Genomic DNA, 19,286 nt, shown 5'->3' on the forward strand with positions numbered 1-19,286 from the left:
TCACCTTGTTAGTCAGTATGTGTTACACGTGTGCTGGCTTGTCCTGTGCTGGAGCAGGTGATTTTTAAGAGTGGCTGGCCCAGTGCTCCAGTGGCTTGAAAGATGTGGAGCGTCAACACCATTATTTTCTGGTTTGTATAGTGTAGTAGAATTCTTAATCTATCTAGAATAGTATCATGTTGGGGGTTAAAACAATGGGATGATTCATTGGGGTCCCAAATAGCTCACTTGGTAGGGCATGGCGTTTGCAACGCCAGGGTTGTGGGTTCGATTCCCACAGGGGCCCAGTATGGGGGGAAAAAAACAAAAATGTATGCACTCACTAACTGTAAGTCGCTCTGGATAAGAGCGTCTGCTAAATGACTAAAATGTAAATGTAAGGTTTTCCGGAAAGCAAATGTTCAGAAGGTGTCCCACTTTGCCAATAATCACTGTCACAATCGCTGGAGGAAGTGGACCAATGCGCAGCGTGATGAGTGAACATGCTTTTTTTATAAATTCACCACACGAACAAAACAACAAACGATACGAAACGTGAAGTCCTTGGTTACAATACAAACCATACTGAACAAGATCCCACAACACACTGTGGAAAACAGGCTGCCTAAGTATGGTTCCCAATCAGAGACAACAAGCAACAGCTGATACACGTTGCCTCTGATTGAGAACCACACCGGCCAACATAGAAACAAATGAACTAGAATATAACCCTAGCACACAAAACACATAGAAACAACACACCCTGGCTCAACATAAGAGTCCCAGAGCCAGGGAGTGACAGTACGGGGAGCAGGGACGGGCCGAACCGGGCTGACGAAGCGCACCACTGGCTTGGTGCGGGGAGCAGGAACAGGCCGGACCGGGCTGAAAACGCGCACCACAGGCTTGGTGCGGGGAGCAGGGACGGGCCGAACCGGGCTGACGAAGCGCACCACTGGCTTGGTGCGGGGAGCAGGAACAGGCAGGACCGGGCTGACGACGCGCACCACAGGCTTGGTGCGGGGAGCAGGGACGGGCCGAACCGGGCTGACGAAGCGCACCACTGGCTTGGTGCGGGGAGCAGGAACAGGCCGGACCGGGCTGACGACGCGCACCACAGGCTCGGTGCGAGGGACAGGAACAAGCCGGACCGTACTGGGAACACACACCACTGGCCCTACGCGGGGATCAGGAACAGGCCGGACCGGACTGGCAACACACCCCAGTACCTCTCGCCGTGCCTCTACATTCTCCTTCCTCCTGGTGACCAGTGACTCCCGTAACCTGGCGGCCTCCTTTGCCAACCCGCTGAACCACTCTATCCCGGCCTCCTGCTGCCCCGTCGTCCACGGCGTGAGCCCCCCCCTAAAAATGTTCTGGGTGTCTCTCCTCCCCGTGGGCCAGGCCTCCATGGCTCTCGCCAGACTCTCGCTCCTCTGCTCCCAAGTCCAGCCTCTCTCCTCCTCCCGCGGCTTGACCCAGTCGAGGTTGATATCCTTTAGAGCCCTCTCTGGCGTTGGCTCCTGGACACGCTGCTTGGTCCAGTTATGGTGGGATCTTCTGTCACAATCGCTGGAGGAAGTGGACCAATGCGCAGCGTGATGAGTGAACATGCTTTTTTTATTAATTCACCACACGAACAAAACAACAAACGATACGAAACGTGAAGTCCTTGGTTACAATACAAACCATACGGAATAAGATCCCACAACACACTGTGGAAAACAGGCTGCCTAAGTATGGTCCCCAATCAGAGACAACAAGCAACAGCTGATACACGTTGCCTCTGATTGAGAACCACACCGGCCAACATAGAAACAAATGAACTAGAATATAACCCTAGCACACAAAACACATAGAAACAACACACCCTGGCTCAACATAACAGAGTTCCAGAGCCAGGGCGTGACACTCACCCTACTTAAAAGGGAAAAATATCCTTCACATATTCAGTCAGTTTATCTACTGTCTACTCTTTATTATTTATCTTGTGGATGTAAATTCTGGTGTTATACGTAGACTAATAGGTGATCATTTGGAAAGGTGGAATTTACTGAACAAAAATATAAACGCAACATGCAACAATTTCAAAGATTTTACTGAGTTACAGTTCATATAAGGAAATCAGTCAATTGAAATAAATTCATTAGGCCCTAATCTATGGATTTCACATGATTGGGCATACAGATATGCATCTGTTGGTCACAGATACCTTACAAAAAAGGTAGGGACGTGGATTAGAAAACCAGTCAGTATCTGGTGTGACCACAATTTACCTCATGCAGCGCGACACATCTCCTTCGCATAGAGTTGATCAGGCTGTTGATTGTGGCCTGTGGAATGTTGTCCCACTCCAAGATATGCCCAGTTCCAAACCAAACCCTAGTGTAGATACTGTCACCTCCAAAATTATTGGCAACCTTGATAAAGAAGAGGAAAAAAGACTATCAAATAAATCATACAAATACTGAGATATATTGGATGTATGTGCTATATTATATTATATTATTTTATACTAATACAATTGAACAGAGAAAGAGATTTTGTTTAATCAATTATTATTTATCTATCAAAAAGATATGGAGCAAAATTATTGCCACCTGTTTTCAATACTCCAGCACCCTCCACTTGCGTAGATAACAAAACATACTTTTTATAAAATGTTTTATGAGGTTGGAGAACACATTGGGAATGATCTTAAGACTATTCCTCCATACAGTATCTTTCCAGATCCTTGATATCCTTCGTCTGCTCTTATGGACTCCCCCATTTAATTCAAAACACTGGTTTGAAATAAAGTCAGGCAACTGAGATGGCCATTGCAAAATGTTGATTTTGTGGTGAATTAATCATTGCTTTTTCAAGTGTGCAAATGTTGTTCTTTTCAAGCTATAACATATAACATTTCATTCAATTAAGTAACATTCTTTAAAAAGACTGATATTAAGTCAGTCCAAAAAATATATCATATTATATTATAGTCACGCACAGTATACATGTATATCTTCTTTCTTACATGATTGTGTATTTGGATAGTAAGCAAGTATAAAACATCACAGGAAGGCTATAGATGGCTCTAGCATGTGCGTGTCCTCAGATCAGGAGTGCAGGGGGCTGGTTCGGACGCGTGTCTGCAGCCCCAGAGCAACACCTCTTCTCTGTTTGTCGTCGTCGTCGTCGTCCCCCACCCCCCCCCCCCACCCCCCCATCCCCTCCCTCTTTTTTTGATAAGGCACGAAAATGAATAAATTATATGGTATCATTTGGATTATGGAAGATTGAATAAGTGTGCTTCAAACTGTTTACTTGAAATGATTTGTAGCTATCGTCTCTGTGCATGAGAGTGCATTCGACTCAGCTTCCCTTACCAGAAACACGCGATACCATAAAGTGTTGTGTATTCGTACACCCAAATTCAGCCGGAAACTGAAGAACGGATGGCTTGACCACATTTTGCGAACGTTGGTTCAGTTAACTAACGGTCACATTTATGCTGCTCCCGGCTGGGCTTAGTTGATCATTTTGAGGATCCTCCAATTTCAAGAATTTGAAGATTAAACATCAACATGGGTGAGCTTTGTTATATTTTTAAAAATGGTGTACTTGTGTTTAGTAGTTGGAAAATAAAACATCTGTTGTATTTTGGCATAGGCTTATTACCAGTGGCGGCTGGCCGATAGAGGGCGCTAGGGCGCCGCCCCCTTAAATAAAATAATTTAAAAAAATAAAATAAAAAATAAATAAAAATAATAATAATAATAATAAAAACATCAGTATGTCAATATTTGTGTGTTTGAAATATGGAATGCACACAGTAATATGTGTAAGATATGATAGAAAATCATATTCGCAACCTTTCCTCTGCCTGTCAAACGCCTCGTCAGCTCTGGGCGATACAGAAAGTGCCCCGAGGAGGCGGGTCTACGTAGCAGTTAAGCCAATTGCTAATTTAAGATATGAATGTATGACATAAAATGTAGCCAATCAGCGATCTTAAATAGAATCCAAGGAGGGCGATTATTATGATTATTATTATGATAAAATAAGGACCGGGCTCCAGTGGCGCCATTTTTACTAGACGACAATGGCGAGCGCAAACGTTACTCCTCCAAGACCCAACCCTAACTCGGTGAAATCTCTCCTCCAAGATCCGTTTGAGAGGAGAACTTTGTCAGAGAAAGTTCGGGTGAAAGAGCTGGGCCCAGATCAACCTGACCTCTCAATCAGACAGCAGGCTAGCGAGAAAGGGAAGCAGTATATGCGCGGCTTCTCCCGTAGCTGGTACACCAGGAAGGCTTGGCTAGCTGGGTGCACTGATGCTAATGCTTTATTTTGCTTTCCGTGCTTGCTTTTTAAAACGACGGGGTCAGATTCAGCATGGACAGGTACCGGAGTGAGGGATATGAAGCACCTGTCAGAGAAGGTAAAGAAACATGAGAACACCAGGGCACACATGGACAACTCTGTAAAGCTAGCTGTATTAGGAAGGGTGAACATTGCTACGCAGCTGGATGACGGCCACAGGATTGCGGTGAGGAAACACAATGAGGAGGTGGATAAAAACAGGCACATTCTATCCAAAATTATCGATTGTGTGAAGTTCTGTGGGGCTTTTGAGTTGGCCTTGCGTGGGCACGAGGAGACTGACTCCTCGGACAACCCCGGCATTTTCCGGGGCTTAGTGGATTTTGTTGCCTCCCTCGACAGTGTGCTGGAGGAGCACCTGAAGACAGCTACCGTTTTTAAGGGCACGTCAAAGACGATACAGAACGAGCTGTTGGACTGTATGCTGTCAGTGCTTAAGGATTACATCCTGGAGGAAGTAAAGAGTGCTGATTTTATCGCCATTCAAGCTGACGAGACGACTGACGTTTCCACCCACTGCCAGTTGGTGCTTGTGATACGCTACATCGATGCTAAAAGTAACGTCCAAGAGCGTTTTTTCGAGTTCATTTTTATCGAGAACGCAACCGCCGACACCATCGCTACAGCGCTGCTGGAGAGGCTCAGCACCATACTCTCACATGGACAAAAGGCCAAACTTATTGCCCAGGCTTACGACGGAGCAAGTGTGATGAGGGGAGCCACCGGCGGAGTGCAGCGTAAAATAGTGGATGTGTACGAAAATGCGCACTACGTCCACTGCTATGCACATCAGCTGAACCTCATCATGCAGCAGGCTACTTCACGCATCCCCAGGATCGGCACTTTCTTTTCCGACCTTGCAGGATTTTCTGCTTTCTTCTCCAGGTCTCCCAAGCGAACCACCGTGCTTGACGAAGTGGTTGCGCATAGACTCCCCAGAGCCTCTACAACACGGTGGAACTTCCACAGTCGCGCTGTAAACACTGTGTACGAGTACAGGGATGACCTCCTAACGTGTTTCCAGACCATCAGAGACTCTGGGAACTTTGATGCCCCGACTGTCAGAGAGGCGGGGGGCTTTGTGAGGATGCTCGAAGACGAGGCTTTCTGTTTTTTCCTGGCACTGTTCCACAAGATCATGCCAAATGTAGACATGCTTTTCAGCCAGCTGCAGAAGAGGAACATCGACCCTGTCTTCATTAAAGCACTTGTCCAGAGGTTCACAGACAGCATGCTAACAATCAGGTAAATAACTATATTTACTATTGGCTGATAAAGATGTTGTTAGAAAGATGAATAGTTCACTTACAACAGTTTAAAAGCCTAAATGTGTCTGGTCATCAAAGTGAGTGATTATCATAGAGCCGTCACAATTATATTTGTTTTAGTATTTTAAAAGGAAAGAGAAGACACAATCAGACGTTGATAATAATGCAGGAAAGTACTACACAGTTTTTAATAATTATTCAGGTGTCCACCAGGTCAATTTCTAGAAGAGGCCTAGTTGTTATTGAAGATTAACTTTATTGCTAAGTGCACAGCAGAACAAAATGATGTTGCATCCCTCTCACAAATGTAATAGAAAAAGGCTTTAAAACGTAATAACATCAGTTAATTATGTACATCACAGGTTAAAAGCAGTTACTAGACATAGTTTGTGTGTATATACACACTATCTGTCTGTCTGTCTGTCTGTCTGTCTATATATATATATATATATATATATATATATATATATATATATATAAAAGTCACTGGTTGTGTGTTGAGGGGGAATTACAGTGAGTTAAGAAGTCTGATTGCAAGTTATCAAATTAAACTTTATTTTTTGGACCCAGGGCCTCAATTCCCTCTTTGTGTGGGGACAGCGCATCTGACGAGCAGCAACAGCCCATCAAGCGACGGAGGATGCTGGGACCAGGAGAACAACAGAGGTTGGCTATAGAGGTAAGTTGTGATGTAATTGTCAGTGTTTCCCCCTAGAACTTTTTTCAGGCCTGGTAGTATGTAGCCAAAACCCTGAACAATCAGCACCTTGGTAATCATATACTTGAGTTGGACATAGGCATGTGTCAGTCAGGATCACTTGCATCAAAATAGCTTAATTGCAAATTAAAGCTGATGATGTATCTTTTACAGGTATGTGATACCATCCTGAGTCATGCCAAAGAGAGGTTATCCTTCACCCAGCACCTCATCAGCGCAACACTATTGCACGGAGAGTTGTTCCCACAACACAGTGTGAAGTTCCCCGATACAGCGCTTGAAACAACCGTGGAGGCGTACCCCATGTTGAACAAGGCCAAGCTCAAAACCGAACTGTCCCTCATCTATGAGAACAGTGAGTTCAAGGCTTGTAGTGGTGCAGTGCCCCTGTACCAGTTCTTCATGGAGAACAACCTTCAGAGCACTTTCACAGAGACTGCCAGCCTCCTCAAGATCCTCATCACCACACCCATGACAACTGCTGAGTCAGAAAGGTGCTTCTCTACACTGAAAAGGATCAAGACCTTCCTGAGAAACAGCATGACACAGGATCGCCTGAACGCTCTGGCCATGCTCTCCATGGAGAATAAACTTGTCAGGGACATTCCTGACTTTAATCAAAGGGTCATTGAGAGGTTTGCCACTCAGAAGGACAGACGGGCAAAATTCCTGTACAAATAAGATGACAGACACACACACAGAGAGCAGCTCTGGCCGCATGTTTCTTTGTATATAGTTGACCTTAGCATAAAAAATCCAGTTATATATGGTACTCTAGAAAGTCTTAATAGTGTCTTTGCTAATATTACTGTATATATGTTGTTTTGTATCAATTAATTGTTGCAGTTCTGGAGCACATTAACAATTAGTCACATTTAGTATGATCATAAAATACTGTATGCTATTCTTCCAGTCAAAGGTTTGAGTCCATCCACTTGATATCCATTTCTATATTATACATCCTTTTATACAGTGTAAGATTTCCTATAAACTTTATAATAATTTCATGTTATTGTCCACTTTCCACTCTGTTCTGACAGCATGCCTGTTGCGTTGCCTGTTTACTACCAATGGTGAAAAGTTCACTTTAAATGCAAATGAAAGGCTTGGGTTTGTGTAATATGTTTTTGTGTAAGAATGCCTCAACTTTTTAATATTGGCATTAAATAATTACTGAATGTTTCACTGAGCACTGCTGTCCTGCAGTTTGTGTTAAAATATATCGCGATGGTTACAGGAAAAAAAAAGTATGGCACAGCCCCACCGAGAATATTTTTCACCAGCCGCCACTGCTTATTACCCTACAACAGGACAGTTCACATTTTAGTCATTTAGCAGACGCTCTTATCCAGACTTACAGTTAGTGAGCGCGTACATTTTTCATACTGGCCCCCCGTGGGAATCGAACCCACAACCCTGGCATTGCAAGAGCCATGCTCTACCAACTGAGCTACACCTCAGCTTGTGTTTGTCTTGTTGAGATAGGAAGCTCTGATTCTCGTTATGGAAACATTATGAAGGTTGAAACTGCTAGTGCCTCAAAGGAGACAGCAGATGCTGACGACATGCTAGAGGTATGTGGCCTATGAAATTAACAGAACCTACATAATCAATACTAATCCATACATCCATCTCATTCACAAAAAATACTGAAAACACATTTACTTTACAACAGGTAAAGCAAATGTCTGATTTGTAAGTTCCTGCTGTGGGCTGGCCTATATTGTCCTTTTAAAACAAGGCAGCAGTTCAAATTTGAGATAAGAATGTGTTTAGCCTATGCCATAGTCTACTAAAGATGCACTGTTTAACTTTTGGATAATTTCAGCCAGTAGTTTTGAAAGTGGTGCTCACGAGTCAAAAGTGGTCCCCGTTTTATTTGTACTACATCATCCAATTGTGTACTGTCTTCCATTTCGTGTGAAATGTTACAAATTTTGCTATTTACATATCATACGAATTTTGCAATTCGTGTGATATGCTACGGCTCCAATTCGTGCAATATGTTACCAAATTGGTTGTGCTTAAGATCCTGGAGGGCATCTTTAAATCATCACTTTGTTTTCAGTTTCGTTATGATATCCTGTCCCGTGTTCAGGTCCTTTGAAACTACAATATGTATCACACTACACCTGGCTGGACATGGAATTGGTTTATGGAGCCATAGCCTTTTGTAAATAAGCTTGGGGTTGTTTCTAGACTGAACCAGGATTTCTTGGAAATCAGGCAACTCTGCCCCTTAAAGGGATGTTGAACTCAAAATACAACCTAAAACGATAAATAGCCTACAAACTTTGTTAAAATATAAATCAGACCTTCCACTACATAAATAGATAGTTAATTATATTCTTACCTCAAGAGGAGTTATGTGGCTGTCTTAGAATTAAGTAAACAATGCATAGAATACAACCCAATAAATACAAATTCCCCCAAAAACAATGCATGGAATGCGAGTAAAACCAAACTTGATAATGCGCCTTTTAAAGGCAATTTCCTTGATGGTCGTGGCAATCACATTAACAGTAAACACTGTTGATAGACAAACTGTTATGTCAGGGTGCGTTTCATCAAGAGTTCAAACTTTCTGTACACTCGCTTGCATGGTAGTGCGCCAATCCCAACTCACCTTCCCCATTGAAATACATTGAGTTGGCACTGTCATTTTACCCTGCATTGCTCAGTGTGAAGGGTTTTTTGCCCTAGCACTACACAGCTAATCAAAGCTTGATGTTTCATTATTTGAATCAGCTGTATTGCTAGGGCTCCCAGGACCAAGGGCTCTATTCAATCTGTAATGCTGAAGCGCCATAGATTCCGCAAGAGAAATTTAAAGATAATTTACGATTGAGCCATTTACTGTGAATGCAGTCTCCACTAAAGCGGGACCATTGCGTTTACATTTCTATCAGGCTGGAAAGCTGAACTTCCGCAATGCAGATTGGATAGAGCCCCAAGCAAAGATATTATTATTCAGACCCCTTGACTTTTTCCACATTTTGTTACGTTACAGCCTTATTCTAAAATTGATTAAATCGTTTTTTCCCTCATCAATCTACACACAATACCCCATAATGACAAAGCAAAAACTGGTTTTAGACGTTTTTGCACACAAAAAAAAACGGTACAAAAATGAAATATCACATTTACATAAGTATTCAGACCCTTTACTCAGTATTTTGCTGAAGCACCTTTGGCAGCGATTACAGCCTCGAGTCTTCTTGGGTATGACGCTACAAGCTTGGTACAACTGTATTTGGGGAGTTTCTCCCATTCTTCTCTGCATATCCTCTCAAGCTCTGTCAGGTTGGATGGGGAGCGTCGCTGCACAGCTATTTTCAGGTCTCTCCAGAGATGTTTGATCGGGTTCAAATCTGGGCTCTGGCTGGGCCCCTCAAGGTCATTCTGAGACTTGTCATGAAGCCACTCCTGCGTTGTCTTGGCTGTGTGCTTAGGGTTGTTGTCCTGTTGGAAGGTGAACCTTTGACCCAGTCTGAGGTCCTGAGCTCTCTGGAGAAAGCTTTTATCAAGGATCTCTCTGTACTTTGCTCCGTTCATCTTTCCCTCGATCCTGACTAGTCCCTAGTCCTTGCTGCTGAAAGAATTCCCACAGCATAATGCTGCCAACATCACGCCTTACCATAGGAATGGTGCCAGGTTTCCTCCAGACATGACGCTCGGCATTCAGGCCAAAGAGTTCAATCTTGGTTTCATCAGGCCAGAGAATCTTGTTTCTCATGGTCTGAGTCATTTAGGTGCCTTTTGGCAAACTCCAAGTGGGCTGCCATGTGCCTTTTACTGAGGAGTGGCTTCCGTCTGGCAATTCTACCATAAAGGCCTGATTGGTGGAGTGCTGCAGAGATCGTTGCCCTTCTGGAAGGTTCTCCCATCTCCACAGAGGAACTCTGGAGCTCTGTCAGAGTGACCATCGGGTTCTTGGTCACCTCCCTGACCAAGGCCCTTCTCCCCCGATGCTCAGTTTGGCCGGGCGGCCAGCTCTAGGAAGAGTCTTGGTGGTTCCAAACTTCTGCCATTTAAGAATGATGAAGGCCACTGTGTTCTTGGGGACCTTCAATGCTGCAGACATCTGTGCCTCGACACAATCCTGTCTCGGAGCTCTACGGACAATTCCTTCGACTTCATGGCTTGGTTTTTGCTCTGACATGCACTGTCAACTGTGGGACCTTATATAGACAGGTGTGTCCCTTTCCAGATCATGTCAAATCAATTGAATTTATCACAGGTGGACTCCAATCAAGTTGTAGAAACATCTCAAGGATGATCAATGGAAACAGGATGCACCTGAGCTCAATTTCAAGTCTCATAGCAAACGGTCTGAATACTTATGTAAATAAGGTATTTCTGTTTTTATATTTAATATATTTGCACAAATGTCTAAAAACCTGTTTTCGCTTTGTCATTATGGGGTATTGTGTGTAGATTGATGAGGAAAATAAATAATGTAATACATTTTTGAATAAGGCTGTAACGTAACAAAATGTGGAAAAAGTCAAGGGGTCTGAAAACTTTCCGAATGCACTGTAGTTCATCTGTGTCATTTACAGTGGGAGCAAATGAAGCATAGTGGGCAGAACAAGCAAGGAGGTGGGCAAAGCCAAGCATGAGCCAGCGAGATCCTGTTGGCACATTGTAGCATGTGTTTGCATATTTCCGTTAGGGAACGCCTCCTCTGTGACTCGACCCTGCCTCTCAATGCAATTTGCTTGCAACTGATAAACCAGCCTTAATCTCTCCATATCCGTTATAAAAAACAGTGTTGCCTACAGGAGGTCAGTTATGCACGGACAGAGGCAACAACTATCTGGGAGAAAGTAGAAGTGCGAGGAATAAGTCAGGCATATTTGTCACATTTGCAACAGCAGCACCTAGCTGAGCTTTAGTCTATCAATTTTGAGGAATCTCCAGTTTCAATAATCAAAACTTCAACATGGGTAAGCTTTTATCTTTTGAAAACAGAGGGAAAATGGTGCGATTCGGTTCCATCCACTAACCACGTTCCCATCCACAGTTTTTATGAGAGTAAAGTCATACTGTATTTTAAAAAACAGTTGTGATGGAAACATGAAGGTCCGGTTAAATTGTATGAATGCAGACAGATCATTTGTTTGTTTGACATGGTGCGATTTTTTTGTGTCGGTAAAATTAATAATGCGAGAAATGGTGGTGGATTAAATAACTATCATATGAAAGTATACTTGGAGTCACTACGAGTCGGGTTAACCATGCAGTTTATTTGGCTACAGATTAAATAAATTGTGATGAACTTCACAGAACCAGTACCTGGGCTTATGGAGACTACTGGTTCAAACTTCACAGGGTGGTAAAAGTGCACGGTGATGAGCTTGATGCTCCTTTTCAATAAATATCAAGGGTCTTATTCTAGTGACATGATGATCAATGCTTGACTGCCGTTTGACAAATACAAATATTATTGCTCTTATCCTATAATATAATAATCTCATCATGTAGCATACGTGCACAGCCTATCCGCATTGTATCTGCGAGATGTTGGCTAGAGCGAACGAGCCAAAAACAGTAGGCAGGCACATTTGCTATTTAACGCAACAGTTGTTGTGACAAAACTATCCGTAGAGTTGAAAATGCGATGGAAATATTGAACCTTCGATTTTTATTAGGTACATGAAAACTAAATGTGCAATATGCAGAAATCGCTCAGCCATGTCCTGTTTGCAAAACTTCTAATAGTTCGCCTAATTTCAGTTTATGTGACAAACAAGTAGTCATTGTGTAGAGAATCATTGTACCATCTAAAACCTTTGAAATATATTTTCCATAACCAAAAATATTGTACGTTCAGCTGTTTGATGCTTGTGTACAAAACCAAAAGTAAAAGAGGCAAAAACGAAACTTAAAAATGGGAGGCATAGAAATAGTGCACATAGAATCTACAGCTTCTTAGACTTGCTTTCAATGAGAATGGCAGATCTATAACTCACATTTCTATGTGAATTTGGTTAGGCCGCCCAAAAGGATACATATTGCAGGAACAAGTCCATTTGCTGGAAACACACTACTGGTGGGAAAATGTGCATATTATGCGGATTTTAGAATATTTGCATGACAATCTGTTGACATTTGGATGGAAACCTAGTTACAGTGCCATGTTGTCTGTCGCACATGGGTGTCCTGAGCATACAACTCAGAAGTATGAATAATAGTTAAAGGTATTTCACAAAAACTGGTGCACCAGTTAAAAGATCCTGTCATATATTTATATTATTAGATTTTAAATGTATATGTAAGGGAGAGTGGGGTAAATGAAGCCAGCCTTGTTTCTAGGAAACCATACACAAAATGTATCATTTTACCAAATCTTTTAGGAAAAGGTCATCATTTCATGGAGTCTGTGAAGGAAGAAACCACATGGAAAAAGTGGTAAACAAGTTAGGTCCAACAAACTGATTTTATTGTGTTAGAGGTTTCATGATGCTTGTACCTAAACCAAAGTAGACACTTTTAAGATAGTTCTATACATCTCTATAAGCTTCAAAATGAGGTCCTAAACCTAGCATGAAAGTGTGTCCTTGTAGTTCTGTGGGCTAATACAGTAAAAATGTTTGCCTTGGGGTAAGTTGAGCCAATTGAAATGTTTTCTTCCCAGGCGTAATGCAAGGCATTATCGCTGCTGTATGAGGTAACAACAGGGCCTGTGTTAAAAGTGTAAAATAAAAAGCACATAGTGTTTGTTAGGTGTTAGGCCTATGTTAAAAGGTGCTTAAAATGATTAAAATACAAAAAAACTATTGTGATTGTTTTGAATTGTGTTTGGGAAGTAAAGATGGTTTAAGAAGGTAGTGGTAATATTTAATTCAGTACAGAAATGTTTAGGCGCCATACCTTACCCTGTCCCTCAGCTCAACTTACCCCATACCCGGGGTAAGTTGTGCCAAGAGACCTCTTTTTTTGGACAAGCTATGTTTTCAAAACTATAATGTTTACATCAATTCTGATTATTTTCAGGGACACACAATATCCTGAAATATATGTAGATATCTTTAATAGAAATAATACTATATTTCCCTTGACAGAGTTGTGGGGATCTATTTTCTTATAACTAGATGTGATGCCTAGCTTAGAAATAATACATTAATGATTAAACATAATAGGTTTGTGCTGTACTGATATAGATTGTTTAATATAACAAGCTGTGATTAATGTGGGGAACTGTTAGGGTGTAGGATGAGATAAGACTTGTGTCTCACTTACACACACACTGCCTCTTTGTTAAACCGCTCAAGGACATGTGTTCTGCTACAAAGATGTCTGAGGTTGCTGACTCGAGACAAGTTGTGGAGATAACAACTAATGCCTGGCAACAGTGAAGCGCCAAGGGGCTGGGACCAGCCTGTGCGCCAACGATAGGCTGAGTAAGTCTAAACCACGCTCAGTCTCTACTCTGATAGGCCAGCAAGGAGCGGGAACTGTCTCTGTCAGAGTATTTAAAGAAGATCTTATAACAATGGCTCAGTTCTCTGACTGCCCTGCGTGGTTTTTCAGTGGGCCCGTATATACGAACATCATATTTACCAATTCAAGTGTTTGCATTAATTAAAATACTAGTCTATTTTAGAAGACGTGTATTGACCTCTTTTTGTTCCTATACCAGATTTGAATTGACGCAACTTAACAGAGTGATGCTGAATGTAAAAAATGGCTTAATTTACCCCACTCACCCCTACCAGAAATCTATATAAATGTGTTTTTGGAATATTACTGCTAGTTTACAACAGGGCTTGTACAAATGTACGCTTCAGTTTGTCTTGTGTAGTCTGTGCACTCTAATGTGAATTGTCTTGATTATAGCCTATGATATGAAGGTTGGTACTACTTGTACCTCATACAGCTGTAAGTGGTCTCTGGCAATTCTTACAAGTTATATCAAATAATCAATATAATAAGTTCTTATATATACATTCATTTACAAACAGGATCTCACGAAATGGCAGATGAACTGCAATACATGAACAAGTATAAGTCCATCATAAAGCGGGTCGGGCAAAAGCATGGAGTGGCGCCATCCATCATAGCTGGTATCATCTCACGAGAGACCAGGGCTGGGACAGGAGCAGGACTGGTCAATGGTTGGGGGGACAATGGAAATGGATTTGGACTCATGCAGGTAGGCACTCAGCTTTGCAGGTACAATTTGTTATACTGTTGTTGGCAGACAAGAGCGCTTGTTTCCTATTTCACAATACAATGTAAGCAGTGTCCATAGTTTTCTATTGAATATTTTTTATAGGTTGACAAAAACTGGCACAAGCCACGGGGGAGATGGGACAGTGAGGAACATCTCAGTCAAGCAACTGAGATTCTCGTTGATATAATCGGATCGGTCCGGAGTAAATTCCCTTCATGGACCGCAGAGCAGCAGCTGAGAGGTATAGCCTACCAATTGACCCGCTCTTCTTGCCAAGAGTTTAATATGAATATTGCAGCTTTAATATTGCAGCTTCCATCAATGTAATTGTCTGCATCATTTCCAATCTCCCATATTTATTTGGTATATATACAGTGCCTTCGTAAAGTATTCGGACACCTAGACTTTTTCCACATCTTGTTACGTTACAGCCTTATTCTAAAATTGATTAAATAAATAAAAATCCTCAGCAATCTACACACAATACCCCATAATGACAAAGCGAAAACACGTTTTTAGAAATGTTTGCAAATATATTAAATATAAAAAACAGAAATACCTTATTTACATAAGTATTCAGACCCTTTGTTATGAGACTCGAAATTGAGCTCAGGTGCATCCTGTCTATATAAAGGCACACACCTGTCTATATAAGGTCCCACAGTTGACAGTCCATGTCAGAGCAAAAACCAAGCCATTAGGTCAAAGGAATTGTCCGTAGAGCTCCAAGACAGGAAATGTCTGCAGCATTGAAGGTCCCCACGAACACAGTGGCCTCCATCATTCTTAAATGGAAGAAGTTTGGAACCACCAAGACTCTTCCTAGAGCTGGCCGCCCGGCCAAACTGAGAATTTGGGCGAGAAGGGCCTTCTTGGTCAGGGAGGTGACCAAGAACCCGATGGTCACTCTGACAGAGCTCTAGAGTTCCTCTGTGGAAATGGGAGAACCTTCCAGAAGGACAACCATCTCTGCAGCACTCCACCAATCAGGCCTTTATGGTAGAGTGACCAGACGGAAGCAGTAAAAGGCACATGACAGCCTGATTGGAGGCACCTAAAGACTCTCAGACCATGAGAAAAAAGATTCTCTGGTCTGATGAAACCAAGATTGAACTTTTTGGCCTGAATGCCAAGTGTCATGTCTGGAGGAAACCTGGCACCATCCCTACGGTGAAGCATGGTGCTGGCAGCATCATGCTGTGGGGATGTTTTTCAGCGGCAGGGACTGGGAGACTAGTCAGGATTGAGGCAAAGATGAACAGAGCAAAGTACAGAGAGATCCTTGATGAAAACCTACTCAAGAGCGCTCAGGACCTCAGACTGGGGCATGTCCTTGAGTGGCCCAGCCAGAGCCCTACTTGAACCCAATCGAACATCTCTGGAGAGACCTGAAAATAGCTGTGCAGCAACGCTCCCTATCCAACCTGACAGAGTTTGAGAGGATCTGCAGAGAAGAATGGGAGAAACTCCCCAAATACAGGTGTGCCAAGCTTGTAGCGTCATACCCAAGAAGACTCGAGGCTGTAATCGCTGCCAAAGGTGCTTCAACAAAGTACTGAGTAAAGGATCTGAATACTTATGTAAATTGATATTTCCGTTTTTTACTTTGAATAAATTAGCAAAATTTTCAAAAAACCTGTTTTTACTTAGTCATTATGGGTTATTGTGTGTAGATTGAGGGAAAAAACAATTTTATCAAATTTAGAATAAGGCTGTAACCTAACAAAATGTGGGAAAATTCAAGGGGTCTGGATACTTTCTGAAGGCACTGTGTGTGTGTGTGTGTGTGTGTGTGTGTGTGTGTGTGTGTGTGTGTGTGTGTGTGTATACACAAAGTACCAGTCAAAAGTTTGGACACACCTACTCATTATTTTTACTATTTTCTACATTGTAGAATAATAGTGAAGACATCAAAACTATGAAATAACACATATGGAATCATGTAGTAACCAAAAAAGTGTTAAACAAATTAAAATATATTTTATATTTGAGATTCTTCAAAGTAGCCACCCTTTGCTTTAATGAAAGCTTTGCACACTCTTGGCATTCTCTCAACCAGCTTCATGAGGTAGTCACCTGGAATGCTTTTCCAACAATCTTGAAGGAGTTCCTACATATGCTGAACACTTGTTGGTTGCTTTTCCTTCACTCCAACTCATCCCAAACCATCTTAATTGGGTTGAGGTCGGGTGATTGTGGAGGCCAGGTCATCTGATGCAGCACTCCATCACTTTCCTTGGTCAAATAGCCCTTACACATCCTGGAGGTGTGTTTTGGATCATTGTCCTGTTGAAAAACAAATGATTATCCCACTAAGCGCAAACCAGATGGGATGGCGTATCGCTGCAGAATGCTGTGGTAGCCATGCTGGTTAAGTGTTCCTTGAATTCTAAATAAATCACAGACATTGTCACCAGTAAAGCACCCCCAAACCATCACACCTCCTCCTCCATGCTTCACGGTGGGAACCACACATGCGGAGATCATCCGTTCACCTACTCTGCGTCTCACAAAGACACGGCGGTTGGAACCAAAAATCTCAAATTTGGACTCATCAGACCAAAGGACATATTTCCACCTGTCTAATGTCCATTGCTCTTGTTTCTTGGCCCAAACAAGTCTCTTCTTCTTATTGGTGTCCTTTAGTGGTTTCTTTGCAGCAATTCGACCATGAAGGCCTGATTCACGCAATGTCCTCTGAACAGTTGATGTTGAGATGTGTCTGTTACTTGAACTCTGTGAAGCATTTATTTGGGCTGCAATCTGAGGTGCAGTTAATTGCCGATTTCTGAGGCAGCAGAGGTAACTCTAGGTCTTCCTTTCCTGTGGCGGTCCTCATGAGAGCCAGTTTCATCATAGTGCTTGATGGTTCAAAGTTCTTGAAATTTTCCGGATTGACTGACCTTCATGTTTGTCATTTCTCTTTGCTTATTTGAGCTGTTCTTGCCATAATATGGACTTGGTCTTTTACCAAATAGGGCTATCTTCTGTATACCAACCCTACCTTGTCACAACACAACTGATTGTCTCAAATGCATTAAGAAGGAAAGAAATTCCACAAATTAACTTTTAAGAAGGCACACCTGTTAATTGAAATGCATTCCAGGTGACTACCTCATTAAGCTTGTTGAGAGAATGCATAGAGTGTGCAAAGCTGTCATCAAGGCAAAGGGTGGCTATTTGAAAAATCTCAAATATATTTTGATTTGTTTAACACTACATGATTCCATATGTTTTATTTCATAGTTTTGATGTCTTCATTATTATTCTACAATGTAGAAAATAGTACAAATAAAGAAAGACCCTTGAATGAGTAGGTGTGTCCAAACGTTTGACTGGTACTGTGTGTGTGTGTATATATATATATATATATATATATATATATATATATATATATCCTTTTTAAATATATAAATTTTCCCCTAACCCTACCACCCCTCCCCTAATTGGAGTAAACTAATGGACAACAACACTTAAGCTTCTACTTCCAGCTTATACACACTATATAGATTTTACGGACACAATGTATTTTACAATAGTTCTCTTTTGTTTGTTTTTAATCCCGTCCTTCAGCTACCCTCAACCCCTCCCATCTATCTCTGAAGACCATCCAGTTTTGATTTCTATTTGCCATATTTTTCAACTGTGCTGTGATGTTTCACAAAAGTTCTGAAACTTTCTATTCTCATAGTGTCTACAGATTGCAAACCAAAGATAAACACCTTTGCTAAAAGTATTATTATATTATTGATTGATTGACTATGATTTTTCAAATCACCCAGTAGTGCTATCTGCAGAGTTAGTTCCAGGTAAATGTTGCAATTCTTCAACCATTATTGGACCTGCGACCAAAAACAAACATATGGACAGTACCAAAACAAATGATCTAATGATTCTGTCTCTTCGCTGCAAAATCTGCAGAGCTGGGATGGTTGTATCCCCCATAAATTTAACATTATATTGGTTGCAAGAATTTTGTATAATAATTTAAATGAGAAACTCTACGTTTTAAATCCGGCGTTGTTTTGTGAATCAGTTCATAAACCATGTGCCATGGAATCGGTACATCAAAAATCTCTTCCGAACTATTTTGCAATCTATATGGCACAGCTGTCCATTTTTGGGTCCTTAAATGAAACTGCCAAGAGTTTGATGGAGATGATCAGTCATACATTTAATACAAACTTTATTATGCATTATACAACTACATAGATTACATGGCTACACTACAACCTGTTGTGTTTGTTTTTTCAGGAGGATTAGCGGCCTACAATACGGGTCTGGATAATGTCCACTCATACAGCAGAGTGGATGAGAACACCACTGGGGGGGACTACTCCAGGGATGTTCTTGCCAGAGCTACATTTTACAGAAGCAATGGTTATTAAAGTCAACTCAGTGGTTGCCTAGCAGTCTGATTCAGACCATTGTGAAGAAAATGACATATCCTTTACTACCTTATCGAAACTTAGGCTGATGTTTAATTGTTAATTAATTATGATTCATTAATCCAGTATTTACTCATCCTTGCCCTTGGGTGCACATTTTTGTTTTTGGCCTAGCACTAACACCCTTGAGTCAACTCATCATCAAACCTTTAGTTGGGAAGCACAGATTTATAACATTCTTGTTCATATGATTTTCCAATCCCAATGTAATAAGAAATGTTTCTGACCTATTTGTGCTCCCTGCGATTGTCTTGCACCATCACTATGTATTGAAATAACATGACTAGCTACAACCTTAAAAATAAAACGTATGATTACAGTCTTTTGTT

The 19,286-nt window shown here is 41.7% G+C and overlaps 1 protein-coding gene across 2 annotated transcripts; it reads left to right on the forward strand.

Annotated features, from left to right (window-relative positions):
- The first annotated feature begins 3,386 nt into the window (after positions 1 to 3,386).
- Positions 3,387 to 19,279, forward strand: LOC311130674 (lysozyme g-like). 2 transcript variants are annotated; one of them, XM_084163461.1, is made up of 4 exons: positions 3,387 to 3,549; positions 14,298 to 14,488; positions 14,612 to 14,750; positions 18,764 to 19,279. In XM_084163461.1, the coding sequence occupies exons 1-4, from the start codon at positions 3,546 to 3,548 to the stop codon at positions 18,895 to 18,897; spliced, it is 468 nt and encodes a 155-aa protein (XP_084019587.1). In that variant the 5' UTR covers positions 3,387 to 3,545; the 3' UTR covers positions 18,898 to 19,279. The 2 variants fall into 2 exon arrangements, with proteins under 2 accessions (XP_084019587.1, XP_084019586.1); XM_084163460.1 differs by lacking the exon at positions 3,387 to 3,549 and adding an exon at positions 11,103 to 11,279.
- The last annotated feature ends 7 nt before the right edge of the window (positions 19,280 to 19,286 follow it).

This window comes from Coregonus lavaretus (assembly GCF_964263955.1).
Source record: "Coregonus lavaretus genome assembly, chromosome: 6".
Lineage (NCBI taxonomy): Eukaryota > Metazoa > Chordata > Actinopteri > Salmoniformes > Salmonidae > Coregonus > Coregonus lavaretus.

Bases quoted from the DNA above. Each gene is read 5' to 3' on its own strand.
- LOC311130674 (XM_084163461.1), top strand. The intron at 14,489-14,611 runs GTAGGCACTCAG...TATTTTTTATAG, and splicing joins ATGGATTTGGACTCATGCAG to GTTGACAAAAACTGGCACAA. The intron at 14,751-18,763 runs GTATAGCCTACC...TTGTTTTTTCAG, and splicing joins CGCAGAGCAGCAGCTGAGAG to GAGGATTAGCGGCCTACAAT.